The 25628-nt window shown below is 38.3% G+C and overlaps 1 protein-coding gene across 9 annotated transcripts in view; it reads left to right on the top strand.

The window, feature by feature from the left end:
• The window catches only part of NTNG1 (netrin G1), a 307304-nt gene extending 289109 nt beyond the window's left edge, over window positions 1-18195 (top strand). For all 9 annotated transcript variants that reach the window (XM_042465425.1, XM_042465423.1, XM_042465419.1 and 6 more), the window contains one exon: window positions 16850-18195. In XM_042465425.1, coding sequence (XP_042321359.1) covers window positions 16850-17079 — 230 coding nt within the window. In that variant the 3' untranslated portion in view covers window positions 17080-18195. The remainder of the gene's footprint in view (window positions 1-16849) is intronic.
• Window positions 18196-25628: the final 7433 nt, after the last annotated feature.

The raw sequence follows: 25628 nt of genomic DNA, 5'->3' as shown, positions 1-25628 counted from the left end.
ATATTGCATGATTATATGCTACTACAGGCAATTTTTGGAGAGCTACTCTGAACAAGCCCCATTGGAATGAGAGAGGGAGGGAGTTACTGCTATTTTATGGATAACAGGGAGATGTATTCCATTTTTTCAAAGCATAGTGCTGCTCATGAGACTGAGGGGAAGTAATCATCTTACAAATGAAACCTCTGAGGAGAAAATAATTGCTGAGAACAGCAAAAGCTGTCTGTTTATATCAAATATTCAAGTCTGTCACTTTATTCTGAATTATAAATCAGACACTACCCTGGGGACCTCACAAAATAATTTGTCGGTTTTCTAATCAAAAAGCCACCCCATCCACATGTGAGAAACTTTGGTATATATGAGGAGATGTTTCTCGCTTGGCCAGAGCCAAAACCATTAACAGTTTGTTGTGAAAAGTATTTTCTGTGTCAAGTTGTTGCTTTTTCAAAGTTTCTTTACATTGGGTTGAGAAACGATTTCATATGCCTCCTTACTCTGATTCCAATAGCCTATACTTGCTTTCACTGATCTTCTCATACAGCCATATTTAAGGGTATAACGTCATTGTATGAACCCTGATTTTGTGGAATAACTTAAGTGGCTTTTTCTGGAAGAGAAAACCAGTAACAGATACAAAAGGAGCGGCAGTTGGGGGAACTGTAATGTCCCACAGGTTTTTTGAAAGATTAATATTTACAAAGAGAGCTTCCCATACGTACCACTGGAAAAGAGCCTATGCCCATATCCTTGAATGAAAAATTAACGTCGCTCAAAATGTAGTATATAAAATACTGTAGGGTTGACAATTGCCATTATTTTCCTAACTAAAGACAGGTTAAACCTCCTTCATCCAGAATTCCAAAATCCAAAATATTCCAATCCAAAAATGTCCACATGACAGCTGAGACAGAGATAGTGATACCTTTACTTCCTGATGGTTCGATGTATGCAAACTTTGTTTGAATGCAAAAAAAAAAGTCTTAAAACACTGTATACAGAATTACCTTTAGGCTATGTGTATAAAATGTATACAAAACAAATGAATTTCATGTTTAGACCTGAGTCCCATCTCCAAAATATCTCAGTATGTGTATGTAAATTTTCCAAAATCCAAATTCCTGTCAGGTAGTTGTTTCTTGATCACCTGGGGAATATACCCCCATCAATGGCATCAGTGGCAGCGACAGCTGTTCTGCAAGTGGCGATGGGAAGGATTGGAATAGGATTCCCAGAAGCAGGGAACCACGGAGCACTATCCAAAAAGGGACTTGTTCTCATGGAAGTCAACAGCTCTGCTCCCCCAAAATTTTGAGATCACAAATCATAGTCCAACACAGGATATGTTCTAAGGGAAATCAATGACCCTGCTGCCTTTTCCTATTCCTCTCCCCCCCCCCAAATTAAGAAGGCAAAGGGGGGGTATGCATTTCTGATAGGAGACTGGATGCTCCCACTGGAAAGAGGGGGATGGAGAAAGAGAGCGAGGATGAGGTCTGGCTGGCTATCAACTCTACTGTCTCAACCCACCTCCTCTCCACATGGAGCAGCCATACAACAGGCAACACAGAGACCCAGCTTTTGCAATGTTGCCACTCCACCATGGGGAGGAAGTGGGCTGAGCAGCCTTCAGGCCTTTGTGGACCACCTGTGATAATATCATGGCTCTTGCAGATCCCCAGACTATGGATTAAGAACCATTGAAATTTATAGCTGGGAAATTGTAGGAGATTTTTACATACATCCTAAAGCTATAGATGGAAAACTGGATCTTCTTCATTATGGAAGACCATTATCATATTTTAAAAATGCAATCTTCCTATTATTTTCATATCTTTAAACTAAATGTGTGTATCTCCTTCAGCATTTCCTTACTGGCTGCATGTCTCTCAATCTGATTGTCCCATTTACTGCTTTCTCCATCCTTCTCCAATTCAATTGTACTCCTTCAAATTACTCTGGCAGCTTTTGCAACTTTATTATGAGACGTCAGATATCCAAGGGTTTATGACACAGTGGAAGCCAAGGAGTCCTTTTCGCCCTTAAGAATCTTCTTCCTTCAAGTGCTTGATCTAAATCAGAAAACTGCACAAGCTTAGTTAACTATTTCCCCCTAAGAAAGATTGGAGGAGCTATCCCCGCTGGAACAACAGTAATTCTAAAATGACTAATCCTGGATTTATTTTCAATTTTGCCCATTTTAGAAAGCAATCTCATGTTATCCTCTATCAGGCCTGTCAAAATGATACCAGGATGTGAGATTATGATTTCTATCTAGAGGGAGTACCTACTCATCGTTTTGTGCCACGCTGCAAACTAGGCTATCCCTCCTTCTTACACTTCTTATGTATGTATTTATTTATTTTCTTGTTATTTCAATATCTACAGGCAGCCATATTTTCACTGTAACATACCAATGAAACTGATTGTTCAGCGTCATAAAATTCTCACCAAGAGGACTCCTGTGATGTTCTTAAATATAGTCCCTTGTTCTCAGTTGTCAGAAAACACACACCCTTCCCTGCCTACAATTCAGAATGAAGTGTGTGGTTTCAAGACTGCGAGTTTGGTTGGTCATGAAAAAAATTTTTGAATAGGAAAACAGAAACTGAATGTTTCGCTCCCTTCATATTTCCCAGGTACAGAATGTGTATAACCTGCTAGAGTCCTTTTGCTATTGTACCCAAAAGTTCCCCTTAAAAGTTGCTTGCTGAAGCCTGGGTGGCAGCAGGGTGAAAATTAATTGTACTCCAAAACTATAAAATTACTGAAAAGCTTTATCAACTAGGGATCTAGTGTAGTTTCAATTGAATATATACAATGTGATCTTATGTGTGATAGCATGAAAACAGTTAGTGAATTCAGTGGGACATTCTCCAAGTTAGGTGTGCATAGCCTCAGGCAAATGCATATTAATTTAGAGGATAAGACCTATTGAATTCACTTAAGTTTACTATTTGAGCAAGTATATGAGAGACAACAGGCATGCATTTATTGTGTTGTCCACACAGTGTGTTATTTTCTGTCAGTCATCTTAAATACAGTTTGCCCTCCACATTTGCGGCTTTGACTTTTGCAGATTTGATTATTTGCAGTTTTGATTCATATGTTCTCTCTAGGAATCTCTAGCTCCTCCAGCGCAATTCTGCCGGACATTGACCATAAAGTTGTGCTGGAGAACCTAGGAGTTCCTAGAGAAAACATCTCTCTGGGCATTTGTAGGTCCTCCAGCTGATTCTGTGATCAACATCTGGCAAATGTTGACCACAGAGTTGCACTGGAGGACCTAGAAATTCCTAAAGAGGTGTTCTCCTAGTTAAAAGAACAGTGTTCTTTTATTTGGGTTTTCCCACATTCATGGGGTCTTTCCCCTAACCTCAGTGAATGTGGAGGACCCACTATAATCGTTTTGATTTTTAAATGTAACTTCATTTTAAATTATATGATATGAGGCCTGTTTTCCAGCATCCATTATTCCTTTTTTAAAGATTTTCTTCTAATTGGGAAATAACTAGTTCAACTTCTCAAAACTCATTGCCTATACTTTTTATTCTCATGACCATTATATTTCCCTCTGTAAAAATATCTTTCTCCCTATATTTGCTGCTATGGCATCTTTATTTGTGGACACTTGCATGAGGAGTTGTTTCCTATCTGAAAATTGCTTCTTTTAATTTCCTTTGGTGTGTGTGTGTGTATGGTGATAATCTGTGGCAAGCTTGGATTGTAGTCTAAGCATCAAAATATCTATCTGATAAGCTAAACCTGTTTGGAGGGGGGGGGGAATAAAGCATTTTGGAGAGTTTGGACATGGAAAACCACTGCTGATCGTATGCATTCAGTGCACATGATCATGACTTCTTTTTAGAGGATTGACTACTATAACAGAAATGTGTTATTCATGTTCATTTTTATGAGAACACATGGCTCAAGTTAATGTAATAGACTGCCAATAATGTTTTAAGGTTATTGGCAGAGGAATGCTTTACCAAAGTGCTAAGGAACATGAAAGGCCTGGAGTTAACCAGGGGAGGCTTTTTTGTTAAAGCAGTGGTGAACCAACTCTGAGTTTTAGCCTGGATTGAAAGGCAGAACCATATTCCCAAAATATGTTCAACACCTTTAAAACATGGACTAAAAGCTGGAATAGATTCACTACCTCACTGCCATGGAAGCCACCAGCTGCTGTTGTAAACAGCAACAAACACACACAATACACTTGGTGAAGTACTGACCTCCCATGGGGTTTATAACCCATTATGGTATCAACACTCAAATATTAGAATTGTGGGTCTTTTGTTCCTTAATCCACAAGAATGAAGCAAACATTTTTTTTAAATCAAGGACACACTGTAAAACTACAAAATTTAATCTGGTTAAGAGAAAGAAGGATGCTCAAAGGACACTTACGAAGCCGTAGGAAGGGAGGTTAAGGTTAGGTGTACATCAACTTAAATTCGTGAGCATTTTTCTTGTGAGTTAGCAATGGCTGACCCCATAATGAAAGATGGATAAACTGGGGGAGAATCCGATAAAATCCTCAGAAGATGCAGGGAAGGCTGTGTGACACATGCAGAATTATCATCCAGTATTATGCTCTGCACGCATGCATGCATGCATGCACACACCAGTTGCCCCAGTTTGTGTCATGATACAGTAAGCTGAGTCATTGTTCCCATTGCATCACATAAGTATCCACTAGAGTGGACCCATTGAATCAATGGAATTTACTTACACGTTGAATTAATCATTCAATAATAGTTGCACTAGGTGTATTCTAATAGAAACTAATGAAGTGGATTCAGGCCACTGCTCTCTTTTTTTCTCTCTCTCTGTCTCCCTTCACACACATACCCCAATCTGCATTATTCATAAGTCTCAAAGGAGAAAAATGGTGGTACCTTGTGAAAAGCCATTTTTTTCCAGTGGATATAAATGGATGTCTTGACCTGTAGAAAATTTCAATATTTTCTTAATTAGCACTTTGGGGAAAGGGTTTTGTTCAAGAATATTAATGCTCCATCAGCAATCAAATTATGTTTTGGGAACCAGAAGAACTTGAGAATTTTCTCACCATCTTTGCAGGTGCTTTTGCTCATGTGCCGTGATCTGTACATTTAAGAATACAGATAATGGCCTGAATTCTGTTGCTAATCCAAACTAGAGTAGACCTCTTGAATTAATGCAGTTTGTCAACTCACCAATCAACAATTGTTTCAAAGGCTTTTTTTTTAAGTTGAGACTAACCAGTAGGATATATTCCAATATATTAGAAACCTTTAATGTTAGGGTTTATATTAGATGTATAAATATATTAGAAACTTTTAAGGTTAGGGTTGGTCTCACAGCAGATTAAACATTATAAAGATATGAAAGACTTTGTAACACATCTATTAAAAGGAAGGAATGCCAAACTGTAGTAGGGGCACCATATATTACAGTCTTTGTTTTCATTTGTGGTAAATGTGCTAGAGGATTTCCATCTATCTGTGTTCTGAAGTGAACAGTCCCCATTGTCCAGATTTATTTGCCAATCAGATTTGCAAACTGTCTTCATCAGTTCTACTTCTAAAAACAGGGACCAGTGCAAATTTTATATTTCTCCAAAACTGAATATTTCCTGTTGGTGACTTACACTGGAATAAGGCAATGTGGAATGGTACAGATGGCTGTCTCTGTTGCTACAGAAACCTGCCTTGCTGGTTCCTGAGTTGCTTAGGTATTAGCAGGCAACTTTTGCTTCTCTTTCACTGCCACCCCAGCCATCCACTGCCATCTTATTCTGTCCTTGTGTTGCCATCTACGCCACTGCTGTCCACTCTATTAATTTTGTTGACAGTGACAAACAGTGGCAGCAGTGACGTCACTAGGGTCGGTGTCACCCAGTGCGGTAACTCATGCTGTCACCCCCTCATTGAGCTCCTCCCATACCACACCATACAGAATCCTTAGTAATGTTTTTGTACTACAAAAAAACCCCTCATAAATCATAATTCCCATACATCACTGAATGTAATGATGATAAAGTTGTGACAAAAATAACTAGCAAAATTAAAATTACACTTTTAAATTACAAGATCATAAGCACTGCCTAAAGGTAAAATTTGGTAAGATATGATGTTTTTAAAGAAACTTTTAAAAGAATTTAAAGACTCCAAGAGGTGCCATAGCCGTGCCAGTGCAGCTTTATCATGCCCCTTCGGCAATGAATCATGTGGATACAGTGCCAAAGGTGCATCATGATGGCGTAAACCGTGTGGACTGGTGCATGCCAAAATGGCACCATGGGGGTGGAGTTAGAGTGTCCACCATGAGAATGCTGCACCCTGACTCCGCCCACAGGCCAGCACTTTCTGCCAGTCTGTATAGGGCCTGAGTCTATGGTAAAGCTAGCTGCTTTCTGGCCCCCAAGAGTCTTCCTTACATGCAGAGAATTCAACAAGATGTGACAAGGAGGCCTGAAGTCATGAAGTTAAGAGTGTAACACTCTTTAGTGTTATACTCTAACCCCCACACAATTGGCAAACGCTGCAAACAAGCCTTAGTTGGGAACCAAAATAATGCAGATACCAGATATTTTGTAGTGTACTGATGTTGCAGTGTGGTGTCACTGTTAGAACATTGATACAGATGGGGTAGTCTTATGGCATGAATTTTAACCTCTGCTGATCTGCCATGAATCTCTCATAACTGGAAACTAGCTAACAGAAATTCTAATAGACTATGGCTATTTTTCTTCCACATATTGTTTCTGTTTCCTGAGAGATGGTGGAAATGGAAGCAAATTTGATGGTACTTCAACAAGGAAGTAATACATTTATGTAGATCATCTCTGAAAAATAGAGGTAATGGATTAGCTTTACTGGAACATCAAACTTAAAGATGAAAAGAGAAATGTCTCACATGGCTGTACTGTTCTGAACTAGAGTACATCCATTTAATCAATTGCTTATACAGCTTGGGTTTCCCTCTTCCAGAATGCTTGGAACCAAAAATGTTTTGGATTTTGGAGTTTTTCAGATTTTGGAATGACTGTATTCTCATATACATACATAATGAGATATCTTGGAGATGGGACCCAAGTCTAAATATGAAATTCATTTATGTTTTGTATACACCTTATACATATCTCCTGAAGGCAATTTTATAATATTTTAAATAATTATGTGCATGCAGTTTGTGTACATTGAACCATCAGAAAAGAAACTGCCATTATCTCATCCACCTACCTGGACAATTTTGAATTTTGGAATCCTTTGGATTTTGGAGTTCCAGATTAGAAAGACTCAACCTGTAGTAATTCAATACTTACAGGATATAAAAATCCAGTTATTCTGTGAGTCACCACTAGTTGGGACTGAAAACTGAATTTAAGATGATATATTTAATTTTTGTCTCAAAACCTGCTTTTTCAGAAATGCAGAAACCACGATCAATCAATAATGTGATGCATAAAACTAGTATTTTTTATTTTAAAATTGTCACAGTCCTATGTCTATGTCTTAAAAGATGATGAAACTGTGTAGATTATCTCTGAAAAATAGAGCTGTAGATTTAAAAGTGATATTTCTTGGCAAGGGTACCCAATTCAGCATAAAATCTGCCAAGTGTCCTAAAAGGAATGATAGAATGAGAAAGGTTCAGGGGGAAAACTGTAATGTAACATTGAGGTTTTGCTTAGGAAACTGTACAGCACAGTTCAAACAAATAATAATTTTGAAAAATGGTGCAAACAAAAATAGTACAGAGGTGGTTTTAAAAATAAAAGTTAAAAATTAGTCTGCATCCCTTAAAAAGTATTTATTTTAAGAGTATCTAGCTAAGCATTTCAGGGACCTTTGTCTATACTGCAGCATTTCTGCAAATTGTGCCATCATCTTACATGCATAGAAAGATAGACCTGGTCCAATTTCTTAACTGGCATCATTTGTTGGTGACCTTTGTACAAACGTCTAAGTGCTTAAAATGGAGCAAATCAAACATTTTGCCAGTGCAGCATCATGACACGGGTTGTTAAACCACTAGTGTTGATAGAAATAACATGATTCTAACATGCTTCCAAAATTTTCAATAGCAGTATTTTTTTTAAAAAAAAGAAAATGCTTAATTATTTTATGGATGTCCGTAAAACTGTAAGCACAAAGATAAACCATGTGTTCATTGAAATAAGAAAACAGGAGAAGTGCCAGCAGACTGGAGGAGGGCAAACGTTGTCCCCATCTTCAAAAAAGGAAAAAAAGAGGATCCCAACAATTATCATCCAGTTAGTCTGACATCAATACTAGGAAAGATTCTGGAGCAGATCATTAAAAAGAGAGTCTGTGAACATCTAGAAAGCAATGCCATAATCACAAAGAGTCAACATGGGTTTCAGAGAAACAAGTCATGCCAGACAAATCTAATCTCTTTCTTTGATAAAATTACCAACTTGTTAGATGAAGGGAATGCTGTGGATATAGTATATCTTGATTTCACTAAGGCCTTTGACAAAGTTCCCCATGATATTCTTGCAAACAAGCTTGTAAAATGTGGGCTAGACAAGGCAACTGTTACATGGATTTGTAATTGGTTGACCGGCCGAACCCAAAGGGTGCTCAACAATGGCTCCTTTTCATCCTGGAGAGAAGTGACCAGTGGGGTCCCACAGGGCTCTGTCCTGGGCCCAGTGCTATTCAACATCTTTATCAATGACTTGGAGGACAAAATTGGGGGCATACTTTGCAGAAGACACCAAATTAGGAGGAATAGCTAATACTCCAGAGGACAGGATCAAGATTCAAAATGACCTGAACAGACTAGAAAACTGGGCCATAGCCTGGAGAAGAGAAGGTTAAGAAGTGATATGATAGCCCTGTTTAAATATTTGAAGGGATGTCATATTGAGGAGGGAGCAAGCTTGTTTTCTGCTGCTCCAGAGACTAGGACCCGAAGCAATGGATGCAAACTGCAGGAAAAGAGATTCCACCTCAATATTAGGAGGAACTTCCTGACAGTAAGGGCTGTTCGACAGTGGAACAAACTCCCTCGGAGTGTAGTGGAGTCTCCTTCCTTGGAGGTCTTCAAGCAGAGGCTGGATGGCCATCTGTCGGGGATGCTTTGATTGTGATTTCCTGCATGGCAGGGGGTTGGACTGGATGGCCCTTGCGGTCTCTTCCAACTCTATGATTCTATGAGGTCCAAGGTTTTCAAAAAATAAAATAAGTTGAAACTAAATTTATTATCTCTATGAAACTGGCAAACTTTGAGAAATTTCTTAATTTATACTCAGTCTCCAAATAGAAGCAAGATCTGATCTATTTTTTAAAGAGGTATTTTAATTAACTATTGATTTCTGCTCATTTGTTTCAAGGCAATGATCAGTATTAATGGTACATGTAATTCACCACTGTTATCAGCCAATTTTTTAAAAAATTAAGAAAAAAACATTCAGGTGATTGCTCCTTTTAAACATTGTGATGTCAGCTTTGAATCGCCTTTTGCAACTACTTATTTCTAGAAAGGCTGCTCTTTTGTCTTAAACCACATGAGCTGAAAGATCAGGTAAATGTCAATTGTTGAAACTTCAGACAGAAGCATCATAAATTACAAACCTAGTCATACATCTTCAAAACTTGGAAAGTGACTTTTAAAACATAATCTGTAATTGTTATAGTTCCATGACTCCCAAGATTAGTTTGTTACTGTTACAAGTAATTACCATTGTCAGTATTTGCTTAGGAACAGAGGCTCTAAGGAATTACTGCAAACATTCTACCTCAGCTAGAGCCTAGGGAGTTATACAGTTAACCATCTGGCTGGTGTCCATGGGATCAGTTGCAGTTCCTGAGGCCTGCTGACAAGACATTTTGAGTAGTGCAGCCCACTACATGTAAATTCAACTGTTGCCCATCTTAGCTGATAAAGTCTAGCAGGGGTGGAGTAACCCAGTAGGTCCAGGGGTGGTAAATACCTTGTTATGTTGGGCAGGGGGAGGGGGTGCCTGCTGCCTTCAAGGAAGGTTATGCCCTCTCCTGAAGAGGTCCTCCCTGGACCCAGAGATATATGGTCAATTGCATATATCCCCTTTTGAAGATAGATTATTAAGGATGTGGTGGCTGGGCAACTTCAGAATTTCCTGGCTCAGCAGTATAAACCCACCCAGTGCCCCTGGGTAAGTGACACTCTCTCAGCCTCAGAGGAAAGCAATGACAAACCCCCTCTGAAGAAACTTGCCAAGGAAACCCAATGATAGGTTTGCCTTAGAGTCACCATAAATTGGAAATTATGTGAAGGCACACAACAGCAACAAAAAATTTAATAAATAAATAAATAATGTTTAAATGTATTTTATTGTAAGCTGCCCTTTGGCTAAAGGGCAGGATATAAATATTCTGATAAATAAATACTGAATACAGAGCAGTTATGGATCCATAACTCTAGGTTATGCATCTGTGACTGTAGTGCAGAATGCCAGCCAATAATGGTTAATGAAAGAGTTCATCATTTTACTGCAGCACAAAGTAGGTGTAAATGAATAGAGCTGCGAAACAAAAAAGGTGGGACTTTGATATCACCTCATCTAATCTAGAACTCTGTGGGGGTTTTAAGATCAGAAATGAAAACAGAATTCAGCAAATAGTCATGCAGTTCATGTTTATTTATTCAAGTTGCAATCATATCTTGAAGCATGTTCCACTGAACTCTGTGGAGATGGGTTGATAGGTTTTATGAGTTGTTCATTTTGTAACCCGTCCTTCCCCAGAAAGACCACGGGTAACCAATTTTTACCATTTACCAAATGGTGGGGAAGCAGGTCATAGATGCTCCTGTGAATCAACCCAAACATTTCCTAGCAAATGTGGGTCCAGGAATGATAAATATCGGAACAATTTGGTCTCTTATTTTAGCTGTTACTGTTGGCAATAATTTCCCACACTTGAAATCTCATCAGATTTGCTTTATGGTTTATTATTCCCCTTGTTTTATATTTGCAATATAAATATGCCCAATTAGGCTCGTCTTGTGTGCTGCATTAAAGAAGACTAAAATGCAGACATATGGTCATCATCATCGTAATTCCCTGAGCAAGCAGCATTTATTATAACTTAATATGCAGTTGTGACATTTACAGATCAGAAACTGTGCATGCATTTCAGTGTTGTGTCAATGGGTCATAAAAAATACATTAGTACTGTAAAAGTTATCACAGAAGAAGGTGATGAAGGAGGAGCATGTTTAGATGGTGTCTGTTGGTTGCCCTTGTATTAATTATAGCATGGCAAGCTGGAGAGAAACTAGAAGAGCATTATTATTCAACTCATTTGCATGCACAGATTTACAAGTCAACCATACCTCAGAAACAAAGGCCATACGTTCTAGACAATTGCAAGGGGAGCAATTCTACCAAGCACTTTTGTTATGCATCCTCTGTTAATTTGAAGGGAGCTTGCCCATCATGATTAAACTGTCACTTATTAAGGAGTTCCCATTAATATGGCTATACTGTATAGTCTCAACAACATGTTAGATAGGGATGCTGTGAAAATCAGACAAGTGACTAGAAGAGGGATGAGGTTCAGAGCTGATGGTGTCTTGGTGCAGGACTGATGATGAAAATGACAACTGGATGAAGAATTAAATCATTTGCTTGTGATAGTCATTAGGATCTCATGACATGAGACAAGCAGGTGACTACTTTTGCAGATGATTGTTCTGGATATTTAGGAAGGCAGAAGTGTCTATAGGACTAAAAGAATGCATTTTGTAGTTCTGTTGAATTGTCATCAAGCAAAGCAATGTATACTGTGAATATAAAAGGTTCTAGTTGATTATTAAATCATAATAATAAATGAGGCATTCTACTGCAGCAGAGGTGAGCAACCTGGCGTCTTTTAGATGTTGTTGGCCTACAACTTCCTTACACCTTATTTAGCATATATAGCAGTGAGAGAGTCCCAAGTTCAGAGCTTTCCATTATAGTATTGACACCCACGATATGAATGCCTATTCCTTGCTGATTCCTCTACCTGGTAGCAGTCATTGCCCAGGTGTCATTAATTTCAGGACACCAATGGACACCACGGAAGATGTGAGCTCCATTACATCAGAGGATGAATCCATGCTGGGTTTTTACAGGAATTAGTCCTAATTTGTAGGTGTTTTCAAGTGCTGAACCTATATTGGGAATGATGTTCAGCATCTTAGATAGTTCCCGAGAAACCAGAACTAGATCCTGGAAAACCCAATACAGAAAAAAATGTTCAGAAGGGAGCCACCAGCTGCTCCTGAAGGCTACTGTTATCTACAAGACTTACTGGATTTAATATTTAGTTGCTGGATTTAGTTATTTAGTACAATCTTGTCTGCAGTATTTTCATTCCCCTCCATTTTTTTTATTTTTTTTTTATTTTTTTGCTACAGTGAATGAATACTGAGCCTTTTCATAAAAGCCTTGATTTCCAGATCTTACAAGCTTTTCATAAAAGCCTTGATTTATAGAACTTGTTGTTGTTAGCTGCCTTCAGGTCAACCTCACTTTATGGCAGCCCCATGAATGAGAGACCTCCAAGTCATCCTATCATCAACAACTCTGCTCAGGTCTTTCGGACAGGGCTGTGCCTCCCTTCATTTGAGTCTATCCATCTAGAATGTGGTCTTCCTCTTTTTCTACTGCCCTTCACCTTCCCAAGTATTATTGTCTTTTCTAGTGAGTCATGTCTTCTCATGATAATAATTGGAAAGGTGCTGAACTCTCCCTAGACTTAGAAGCCGATAATGACATCTCAGTTTAGTCATCTTGGCTTCTAGGGAGACTTCAGGCTTGATTTGCTCTCAAACCCAGTTCTCAGTATCCTCAGAACTCTCCTCTAGCACCACATCTCAAATGAATTGATTTTCTTCCTATAAGCTTTCTTCACTGTCCAGCTTTCACAGCCATACACAGAAATAAGAAGAAATGCATCCTAACTTTATATTCAGTGATATATCTTTATACTTCATGAGCTTATCTAGCTCCTTCATAGATGCCCTTCCAAGTCCTAGTCTTGTTCTAATATCTTGACTGAAGTCTCCACTCTGATTAATGGTTGCGCCAAGGTATGGAAAATCTTGAACTATTTCAATATCTTCATTGTCTGCTTTAAAGTTTTGTAAATCATCTATGGTCATAATTTATGTTTCCTTAATGTTCAACTGTAAACCTACCTTTGCACTTTCTTCCTCGACTTTTTTCAATAAACATTCCTAGTCTTTGCTAATTTCTGATAGTAGTATGGTACTATCTGCATTTCTTAGATTGTTGATGTTCCTTCCTCCAGTTTTCTCCCTCCCAATTTTCCTTCCTCCAGATCTAATCCTTTTTCTCCATATTCTGTCCTAACAGTAGCTCCTAACAGTAGTACAGGTTACACTCAGAAGAATCAAATGCTGTGGCACACCCATTTCTTAGGAGCAATTCATAGCTTTTTGTTATCTATATCTACAAGACTTACTGGATCAAAGTCTTTGCTGTAGTGTATAAAGCACAGGTTGATTTTCTTTTGAAATTCTTTGGTACACGCCATTATCCAGCATATGTTTGCAATATGATCCCTAGTGCCTGTGTCTTCCCTAAACCTAGTCTGGACATGTGGCATTTCTTGTTCTGTATACAATAAGAGGGTTTTGTTTTTTTTTGTAGAATTTTGAGCATCACTTTGGTTGTGTGAGAAATTAATGGAATGGTTCTTGGTAATCAAATCAAACTGGAAATGCTCAATATACACTCCAATCCCCATGAAAGGGGATTGGAGTTTATATTGATCATTTCCAGTCTGTGGGTCATTGTTTTGTTTTCCATATTTGTTGACAGATTTTAGTTAGAACTAGTGTAGATACTGTTTCTGTAGATTGAAGCAGCTCTGTTAATATGCCACCTATACTTGGTGATTTACAGATCTACACTTATCAAAACAAACCTTCCTCATCTACCCATGCATGTATGTTCCATTTTCTCTTTTCTTCGGTGCCATCTGAAATATAGGGGTCGATACTTCTTTGGCCTTTATATTAGATTTAGCACCAGACTTTTTAAAATGTGAAGAACTAAAATTAAAGAGCCAGGAAGGGCAAAATGGGAGAGCATGGGAATTGAATCAGATGGCTTACTACAAAAATGAATTCTAAAATGATATCGGCTATCAGTCCATCTTGGCAAAGCTCTCCAACATCTTCCCCAGGCCATTTATTTAAGCTCAGGCTAAGTGAAAATGGAGGAGACTGAACCTGAGAAAGAAGACTATAGGAGCAGGGGCTGGTAAACATTCAGTTGGAATTTTGAGTGTTTAGCCTAGTTTAAAATAATATATGATAAGAGAAAGAGTAGAGACAGGGTGGACAGGGGATGTGAGGTGAGTGGAGTGAGGAGAATTGATAGGAAGGAGGAAGTACATTATATGTCAACCTGATTCTATGGTCTAGAGTGGTATAACTGTAATTCACATTTCTTCAGTGTAGTTGTCAATAGATATTTTGTTGTTACCATTGGTGTTTCCTACTTAACTGTCATCTGTGCCTGGACACTTTAAAAATATTTTATAATACAAAAGTGATGGTGAACTTTAAAATGTGCTGTGCTATATCTTTGTATATCCAGTAACTCACAGGTCACCTAGGGCATGCTTATCTTGCCATGCTACATCCAGTTTTTGCTTTTCTGTTTGCCCTCTGCATATCAGATTGCTCAGTGTAGAGGCCTTGTGACTCATATTAGCTTGCTTCTTTGTTTTTAACAATGTGCTGAATATTTTGTTATGCACATGTTCTGACCTGCATGCTGCAAATATTGTCTTTTCACAGCATCATCATAATTTTAAAAATCAGTTGAATGATAATGCTACATGAATCGTCCAAAGAAATTCACAGTATTTGTGTCTGTTTAACTGGGCTAAATACTGACAGCACAATCCCAGGCAGATTTACTAAGAAGGCAGTCCAACTGTGTTAAATGGGGTTCCTGCGCACACAGAATGCATATGATGGCCGTCTGGGACTAGAATCTTATTGGTACACTAGGTCAATGTAATTATGCCAGCATAAGCAGTGGGGTCAGGAGAGAAAAGGCCATTGGTACTGCACCAAGGAAGGAAGGAAGACATTGGTAAAATAGACTGCTAGAGCTGGCAGGTTTTGTCTGTCTTCTCTTACCACTGCTGCAAAAGCCTGGGAAAATTGCTGGCATAATGCATCAACAAGATTCCAGCCTGAAGCATTTGGCTGCAATCTAAAGAAGTCATTTACATGCTCATGGTACTTGAAATTGATGTGGGTGCTCAGAGCACTACACATGTCAAAAAGATGAACAGTTCCACTTATGGAATGGAATGGCTACAGAGAAATGTTCAGACTAAATTTCTGATGCATGCATGATTCCCATACTCCTGTGACAGTGACTTCTTTGGACTATACTCACTTTCCCCAGTGTTAGGCTGGCAGTGTGATCACATCCACACAACTATTACAGTTTTTTCTGCATGTTCGATTATTTGTTACAACTCAAAATGGTTTCTTTCACACTATAGATGAAATAATCTCTGTGTCGAAAACCAGCATGTTAGAGAGAGGACTAGGCTAGTATCCTCCTATTCAGGGGAAGTGGGAAATGTATGGCCCCCTAGATGTCAAACCATGATCTAATAAGCCTTCACCATTGGCTCTGATGACTGGGACTAGTCGGAGTTACTGTCCAAAATTTTCCCCAACCTAATGTAGGGGAAGTCTAAAGTCTAATGCAATTTTATTAAGCACTTGGCTTGGCTAAGGGGTCCTGCTTTTCCATATATCTGATCTCCACATTGCAGAAGTGCAAAATGCCTCACCTAAACTGGCTTCTAGATACAGATACTGATCACTGTAGAACCATTATGTATTGTGCAGACAGTTTGTCGGACTTCCCCATGTTTGGGAGTATCCAGGGGAAAAGAAGCTGCTTTTTTCCAGGACGTTACCATACTATGTCCTAGATTGTCCCCTATAGCATTAATGAGAATATTAAATCACCATAGCAACATGCTGAGAGGTATTCAGTATATATGATAACCATAGGTACAAAATGTATTTAATGAGGATTTTAAATTGTTTTAATTTTTTTATTGTAAACATTTCTGATTTACTATTTTTGGAAATCCCTTGGATCCCATCTTAGAAGAAAAGCAGCATATAAATGAATAAATAAAATGTGTCAAGGGGCTTCCAATGCCTTGTTGGCCCCATCTCTTAGATACTGATACTTCAGCAAACTACAACCCTGATAAAAGTGACCATAGCGTTAATGCTGCCCTTTCTCAGGGGCTCTACAGATGTGTTGGTCCTCATCAGACTGGTTCTATATAACCTAGTAGCCAGTGGCCTCTGGGAGCAAGGCTAATCATTCATATTCTCAGAAATACCTTCACATGCTTTCTCTACAGAGCACAGGGCCTCTGGTGGGCAATATTTCAGTCTAGTCTGTTTGCACAGTCTGTGAACATAACTCTGTTGACCTTAACATGCGAAAGTAAAATAACTCTATCATTGGGAGTTCTAACAGGGGTTGTAATCACACAACAGTGTGTTGGAGGAGTGATAAAGTCGTGACTTTATCTTGTAGCATCCTTCCACTACAGTCCTACATATACTATTTGGACTACAGCTCCCCAGAGCCCACCTTCCATCATGACCAATATTCTCTGCTGAGCCATCATTGTAGGTTTTAGTGCAATTACTCCCAAGCAAATGAACTGACTGCTGAAGTATCTTCAAGAGGGAAATCTCAAATTTTCCCTCCCCTATCATTGCTTTCCATAACCAATTTACTGATTCTGCTTTTCTTTTTCCTTCCCGCTCCATCTTGCAGCAAACGTGTGTGACAATGAACTTCAGATCTGCCAGAATGGAGGAACTTGTGAGAAGAATGTGCGTTGCCTGTGCCCACCAGCCTACACTGGTGTACTGTGCGAGGAGCAGAGTTGTAAAGTGGATTCAGAAGGTTGCAAGTCCGGGCAAGGGGCATTAACATTATCATGCCTGATACTTCTATTACCACTGATAGTCCCATTGGGATTAAATGGCTTTTTCCTATTCTAGGCTATGCAGCTTTAGAGACATCGACTTTAGACTGCTTTATAAAAAAAAAATGGGACAAAGGCAAAGAAAACAAAAAGAAAGAGAGGACAACAGAAGCAGCAAGCAGATGCTAATATGTCTTTCAAAAATAATTATAATAATAATAAAAGGGGGAAGTGTAAAATCTCCATACATATATAGACTTTAAAAAGGCCTCGCTGAACTAAGCCATACCTATCCATTGTGGACAACCCAGCAGGTCAAGACTTACTTTTTGACTCAAGCTTTACATGGACAGCTGCCAATACTATTACTACTAATCATAATGCCAGCTGCAAAAGCTTACCCAGGATCGAAAAGGCTTTGGTCGACACCCCCCGTGGACAGGAATACAATAAAATGAAAACCGCAGAACCTTGCTCCTTCAATCTGGTGCGCAACTGTACCTCTTCCCAGTGTGTGGGCCAACCAAATAGAGGCATTCTTTGCTGTCAGTGCATTGTGGGTATAAGGAAATCTGTTTCAAAGCTGCCATATTGGCCTGCTTCAGCCCCCCCCCCATCCCCTTCCAACTGTGCTTTAGTGAACGTTGCTCTGTAACCATTGTTGGTTGAACGATTTCTTTGTCCAATGTTAGTAATGCACATGTGTATCAGCCCCTCCTCAATAAATCTCAAGCCAGTCATACCCTTGTATATCTTAGAAGCACTGCATCAAGTCAATGCTGTGCTCACCTATTGTACAAGAGTGGCTATAGAACAAAAGAAGAGTGTATTTATCCTTTTGTATTCAAATGAAGTTATTTTTCTTGACTAACGTAAGACGTAGACTTTTTGTATTATTGACAATTTGTGTTAACAAACAATTTATTAATGTACTTTAATCCTAATCAGATAAAGGTGGGGGAGTTAATTTTTATTTCATCCTCTTTCTTTCTTTCTTTTTTCTTTTCTTTTTCTCTTTCTTTTCATTTAATTGTGCAGAGATTTCTCTGTATGGGCAACGTGCTGGCATCAAAGAATATCAGTTTACATATTATAGCAAGTGTAATAAGATTCCACCAAAGGACATTCTAAATGTTTTCTTGTTGCTTTAACACTGGAAGATTTAAGAGAATAAAAATTCCTGCGTAAACTATTTCAGGGATTAGTATTGCACTTTCTTAACTGTATTTTGCCAAGTGGATGAAATGGATATTGAAATCCAGAGTTGTGCAGGCACAGCAAAACATATGTAAATTTTCATGTTGAGTCAGTAGAGGCTCCTAAGATGGAAGAATAATCTCTGTGGGATGCAGAGACAGTTATTAGGAGTGACAAGACTGTGGCAGGCATTGTTTAGACTAGTAGAGAAGTGGACAAGCTCAGTTCCTCCTGATCAATTCAAGTTACACTGCAGTTCCCCAGGGATGGACAACCTCTGGTGCTCTGAATACTGTTGTATAGCAATTCACATCCACCTTAGTGTGGGATGATGGAAGTTGTCATCCAAAAATATCTGGAGGGCCAAAATTTTCCATTCATTGCTATACTCACTAATCTGGAAGTAACTTCCCCCAAACATAATTACTTCTCTTTGAAAATTGGTAGACATGCTTTTGAATGCACTGGAAAAATATTATTTCTAATTCATTAATTTATTCACTAACACACACACACTGGTGAAATGCAACATTATGTTAGTAAATTTTTGGCTCATTCTCTTCCTTCCCATTTCAGGCCCAAAAATCCAAAACTTCTCAACTATCTAGATCAGATTTTAAGACATGAAGACACAGGATGAATCTCTCCTCACTCTGATATGTTGGTGAAAGTTGTTCCACCAGGGAAGGGGGTTTAATGCATGCCGTGCCACATTTGTAGGGCTGAATGAAAAAAACTGTGTGTTGGGGGGGATTCAAAACCACTGTTAAAATTTTAATATTGATGCTTTACTTCAAAATTCAACATTTGAACTTGAGAATGAAAACATTACTTCAAGGTTTAACATATAGCTCTTTATTGGCTTAATGGATGATGTCAGCCTAAAATGTACTGAAATACCATAAGAAGTTATGTATGAAAAAGTGTTGTATGGATAGCACCTGTGTCTGCTCTCAGATTCTGCCAACTTTTACTATTTAATTGTATATGGGCCAAGAAGTTCTCAAGATGGGTGACAAAACATGAACAACAATGGAAACATAATAGCATCAACAATTGATTGAAACAGTAATAAAAACAGCTTTAAACATTTGATCCAGACAAGAGAATAAAAAGGTCTTTACATGTTCCTAAAGAGGTCTGTGAAGGTTCAGGGAAAGCTTGTAATGGAATTATTTAGAAGGACACCATCACCCAATAGGTTTTCTCTCCAAAAGATACCATACATGAGATGGCATGCAATGACCTTTGGTCAAAAGCAATAAAATTTGAATTTGAAAAAAATACATGAGATGGCAAGTGATAGATAACTTCTCTTGATGACTTCAGTAGAAATCAGGCTGATGTAAACTCCATTGTTTATTGTAGTGAATCAGATCAACTGTCAACAACTGTCTGTTGTTGATGAACACAGAAAACTATATCTCCAATACTGTCAAACATTGAGAGATACCTGTCCGCTACTGACTGCTCCTGCATGCAAGCTGTGAGTCAACAGATATGCTTGCTGATGTTGCAATACCTTTGTATCCAAAGTGAAGATGCTAAATGTCAAATGTTTGTCAAATATTTGCACAGTGAAATAATAGTCGCTGTCAAAATTCTCCAACAACCATTTCCAAGAGATCTTGGCAGGGTTGAATTTATTTTCCTACACAGCTGCCTGAGGTACAGTTGCCCCACTGTATCCAAGATTCAACCATCCATGGCTTGAAAATATTAAAAACTATATAAATTCCAAAAAGCAAACCTTAATTGTTGACATTCTGTATAAGGGACACCATTTTACTATGCCATTGTATTCAATGACTTGAGCCTCCGCGGATTTTGGTATCCACAGGAGGTCCTTGACCTAAACCCCCAGCAGATACCAAGGGCTCACTGTAGATCTAGGCAGCTTCTGTAATTAACAATTGTGTACTGTGATTGTGTTAACTGTCAGTGTTGTAGAGCAGCAAAGGAGTTCTCTATATTCCCTTCTGTTGTAAGTACTTTAAGGTATACTAGCAGTCATCATTCCTTTGCCTATGGTTGGGATCTGACTAGATGCAGCAAGAAGGAGATGTTTTTGTGTTACAGAACTAGTTAATGAAGAAACTGAGGTACAACAGGGTCTCCATAATTTATTTGGCACATTGGATGGTGATCAGCATGGCAAGAGTATTAACACACTTGTACAGCAGAAGTCCTCAGCAATCAGAAATCTGACAAAATCAAATAATAATTGCACTTTAGCAATAACACTTTACATTTCTATACCACTTCATAGTGAACTAAGCGGTTTACAGTGTGTTAGAAATTAGTCCCAACAAGTTGGGTAGTGATTTTACCAACCTATGAAAAGATGGAAGACATGGAGTCCTGTGGGATCGAACTCACAACATTGTGGCTGCAGTACTGGCATTTAACCACTGCACCCCCAGAATTAACACAATTGGATGCATTAGTCCCCAAACATCTGTCTGGACATGCAGGTGTGTGTGTGTGTGTGTGTGTGTGTGTGTGTGTGTGTGTGTGTGTACACACACACTACACACTGTATATCCAATCTGTAAACTAGGGCAACTACTCAAGGAGAAAATGATATAGACTGACTGGCACTAGAAATGGCAATTAATTGATTAGTACAAGAAATAGCAGCTGACTGACTTACATCACCATAGCATAATTTCACTATATTCTGTGAGAGATTTTCCATCATTTGATTTATGCAAACAATAAGAGATGAATCAATTGTTGTATGATGAGTCAACAGGATGTATGTCATGCCATATTCTCTCTCCCAACTTTCTGGAAAGCCCTTGAAGCCATGTCACATGGTCATTCCATGCTTCATAGTGAGCAGGCAGGCTCAGCCCCATAACCAGACACTAAATGGCATCAATGCTGAGACCTGCAGAAAACCCCACCTGGATCAGAGTTGTGGAATGCCAACTCTCACAGCACCTGAAAAAAGATATCCACACATGTAAGGAAAGCTTACATATGTGTATATACCTAACAAAATGCTGGCAAATATGTAGCTAAATTCATTTGATTCAGTGGGTCTACTCTAGTTGGACATAAATACGCTTTAGGCCATACTGTGATTTTAAGTGTCTTGTAAAAGTGTTTTTCAAATGCAGATCACTGAATGAGTTCAATTATTGCCATGTTTTGTGGGAAAAGGAAAATCTTGAATTGTAATCTAGGATGACACAATTGGCCTTTTAAGGCCTGGCTCACAAACTACTGAGTGTGCATTAAATAACTGAGTCAAAGTGGGAGGAGGGGAATATGGATCTGTATTTAGTCGGAATGTGATCATAAGCTGGAAGGACTTGGATATGGGATGTAAATGAAAATCTTGGTATGTAAATGACATCTTTGTGAAAATTGGTATTCCATGCTTGATGCACTTGTTTTGTAAGTTTGTACATAATCATGGGCCAAAATTCTTTATCGTGGTCTATGTTATGTCAGTTTACGTATACTTAGCTATGTAGCAGAAGTGCTGAGAAACCCTATTAGTGAATTGTAAAGATACATAATGTGACACCAGCAAGAGTACCAATGCACATTAGCACTTCCTAGCCATTGTTCCAGTGCATAATGAGACTGATGCACATTGGCCCCCATGTACATTGCTCATTCTGCTGCCTCCCTTACTAGTAACGTTACAGCAGCTCTTTACTGGATACTGACATTATAGAACTGCCCGATTCTAATTCCCACAGATGCTCATCTGCTTATAAAGATGTAAGTCTCCAACAGGATTCTGGCCATTGTCTTCCAAATTTTTATCAGTCAACTGCTGTTTATGAAGTTGCTTGGAACATTTCCACTTATATACTGTGTCTTATTTAATGGCTATGTACAGTTGCTTAAGAAGGAATTTATGGAGAAAATTTCAGGCTTCTCTAGTTGAAAGTAAAGACCAAGGACAGCTTTTGTAGTTACAGTCTACTGTGAAAAAAAATCTGGCATCAGTCATTCAGATCCCACAACCTCAACACAATTCAACATTGTCACCAAAGGTAAGAATATGAACCAATGGGGTCACAATTGTGCCAACAATAATGGCAATAATTTGGACAGATTAACTGGAACCTTTTGCAGAAGTAAAATGTACCTATTGATGGATATATAAGCCTTTTAAATATGTATTTGCAACACAAATATTATAAATATATTTGGCTCACAATATTATGGATCCAATATAGTGCCCTACAATATTATATAGCATGTATATTACACACACACACACACACACTACAGGATACATAATATTGCACAAAATTACACTTGAAGAAGGCTTATTCATTTGTTAAGGAGAATGGTTAGAATAAAACTAGAGAATTGGTGTGATGGAGATAGTGTTATCCCACTTTCCCCCCAGTTTTGGATTCAAAGTAGTTCACAACAGATTAAAAACAGTTAAAATATACAAAATACAACAGTTTAAAAGTGATTAAACTATCAAAAAATTAAAATAGAAATTATTTAAATACACATTCACACACCAGCACAACAAATAGAAATATCCAGCACATTGATCATGGAGGATGAGCCTTAAATGATCAGTCCTCAAAGGCCTTAAAGCTATCAAATTGTATTGTGAACATGTACTTTTATTTGTGAGCCAAAAGGATTTGAAAAGTCTAAGAGAAGGGTCTTTTCGAAAATAAGTGTAACTAACTACTAGTAAATGAATTTCATATCATGATTTGAAATCTCACAGACATGAAATATTCATATATATCCTAAACCCTTGTCTACCTAAGACAGTATATGAACAGCCCCAATCACATGCTCACACTCAAAATGGCTGCACAATTTAATTTTTAATAAAGCCAGATTTAGTATTTAGGAAAGTGTCAAAATATACAGTGGGGAAAGTGCTGCTCTAGCAAATAAAGTTTGTTTTAAAGTATTGCCCAAGGTGTAATAAATTCTTGTTTCTGCCTTTTATTAGCCCAATTACCGTCTGTGACAGCGAGAGACAGAGCAAAAAGCCGAGGCAAAAATACCAACCACAGCAATGTTTCAAAGACAAAGAAAGAATCAAAAGGTGGCAACATGGAGTGAATTTTCTTCGGCGAAAGATATTCCCTTGCACGTAATGCAAATATTTTACACATATAATAGCCTGGAATGGAAAACAATTAATCAGCACAGACAGAACGCCCAGGAGAAATGGGTTAGTTTGTTCTCTCCAGGCTCTGTAGTCTCTGAATCAGGGAGTCTGTAGACTTGCCCCCTTCTTCAGAGAATAATAATTTGGCTGGCAAATACTCCATAGGAACAATCATCGGGGGAGAAGGCTGTCTTATTGGGTTTTTTTTTCCTCTGAAACCCAATATAAAGAATGACAATAGCAGCAAAATGGGTGACATTTGGGGAGATTTCCACAACAGCGCAGCTGATGGACTGTTTGTTATTCGCACCACCAGGCTCTTTGGGTGTACAGGAATAAGATAAGGCAAAGATAAATTAAAGTTTTTGGCCGACTGCCAGCCCCAGCCTACACAAAATTGTCGATTTATGCCAGCCACACACTCGTGATAATAAACAGAAAATCATATTGCAGCCTCGCAGAGGCGTGCAAATGCAAATACAGCTGACTGGCACATGGCACCCAGGATTACTTATAATTAAAATGGATTTCTAATATTAAAATGTGGGATTTAAGAGGCCTGAAAATATATTAGCACAGAAGCACTCTTCCACCCCGCAAAAAAAAAATCCTACACAATCTGTATAATTATCAGAAAAATTCACTTCAGACATTGTTGTACATTCAGAAATGCTCAGGGGCACATGTTGGGTTGAGCAACTACCAAGCCAATGGCAAATTAACTAATTTTGGCCTCTTGTTTGCTTTATGAACAAGCTTATGTGCAATATAGAACTTTTTACCTTTCACTGTTCAAAGAATATGGCTGGAATCCTGCTTACACTTAATAAAGTACTTAACTTTTCCTTGTTCAACCCCTTCAAGGCTGACAGAAGCATCTTTCAACCATGGTCTGATTCTTAGCAAAATGGACTTCATTCTTCCCATGCAGCTGACACCTGATAAAATACCTTTATAGTCAAGTTATAATATAGTGTCAAAATTATGGCTAAGTAGTAATTGTGATTATGAAACAGTTAAGGTTAGGTAATTATTACTTAGAAGGTACTTAGCTGAGTACTTAATTAAATATAAACTGATATAGGATTCCAGCCATAATCTACAGGGAGTTAATACATTATGAATCCAAGATATGTTTCAATTCATTATCATTTTATGGTGTGGTTATAAGAAAAGTGTCTTTCTGTGGCCTGCCATGCACTTGTAGTTCACCCCTCTAAATTGATGTGGTTTTTTAAAAAGGAATATTGAAGGTTTTTGTTTGTTTCTTTGTTTCACTTAGGTTAGGATATCACAAAGCTTTAGAGGACCATGAATATAGGTTTTGGCCATGCAGGCTGGGAAATGCAGACGTGTGTGGCCCCTTCCATCCAAAAAAAGCAAAAAATAATTAATTGATGTTGGCAACAGCAGCTGTTAGCTGATGGTGAGCATCTTTTAAACTAACTTTGGTGTGAAAGTTGATTTTTAAGACAATACCAATTATACTCCACCAAAAGAGCTCTGGGCATCCTTGAATACTGTACTGATATTCATTGGATGCTGAACAATATGATGGGCATGAAGGGACTGTAATGGTATGCTCTTCTTTCAAGCCAAATGGAAGGAACAAAATATGTCAAACAGGACTCTTTCATTCCACTCATCATGAGACGAACACTCCAGCCACAAACTGTGATAAATAACTGCGTACCTGTCCCTTGTTTCTGCCTGGAGGTGAAATTTACAATACTGGAAGCACTTTTCCACAGGTGCCCCTTTTTGTACCTGCTGTGCCTACAGTTTGTTTTATATGTTATTAAATATTTTTGTTGATGTGGTTGATTTGGGAGCTAACAGCAACTTAGGTAGAATGTTTGGAATTTCAGGGTAGCATATTTGCTTAATTCTTTTGCCCACCAACACACATCCTTTCTCCAAGTTCATAAGAGTTTGTACCTTGATCATCTGATCTGAGAATGATTCCTGTCCCTTGCTTTAGAAGGTCATATATGATTGAGAAGACGTCAAACATTATCTAGTTCCACCCTGACTAATCATTAAATCCACTATTGCAGCATTTCCATTTGATGGCCTATTCAGCTCCTCTGTTTTAAAATCCTGTAATTTAGGCCTGGTCTTCTATGTCCCTATCATACAGAGAGTTCTCCTCTGCATTTAATTATGCCTCAAATATATCAGAGTGAAACATTTAGGGGATGCTTTGACTACCATTGGCAAAATTAGCCCCTCTCCCTGCACATTTTTTCATGTAACCATAGTACCCCGATTGCTACATTCAACAGTTCTACTTTAACATATACAGGGGTAAC

This window comes from Sceloporus undulatus, chromosome 4 (assembly GCF_019175285.1).
Source record: "Sceloporus undulatus isolate JIND9_A2432 ecotype Alabama chromosome 4, SceUnd_v1.1, whole genome shotgun sequence".
NCBI lineage: Eukaryota > Metazoa > Chordata > Lepidosauria > Squamata > Phrynosomatidae > Sceloporus > Sceloporus undulatus.
This window is presented reverse-complemented; position numbering and strand designations above follow the sequence as displayed.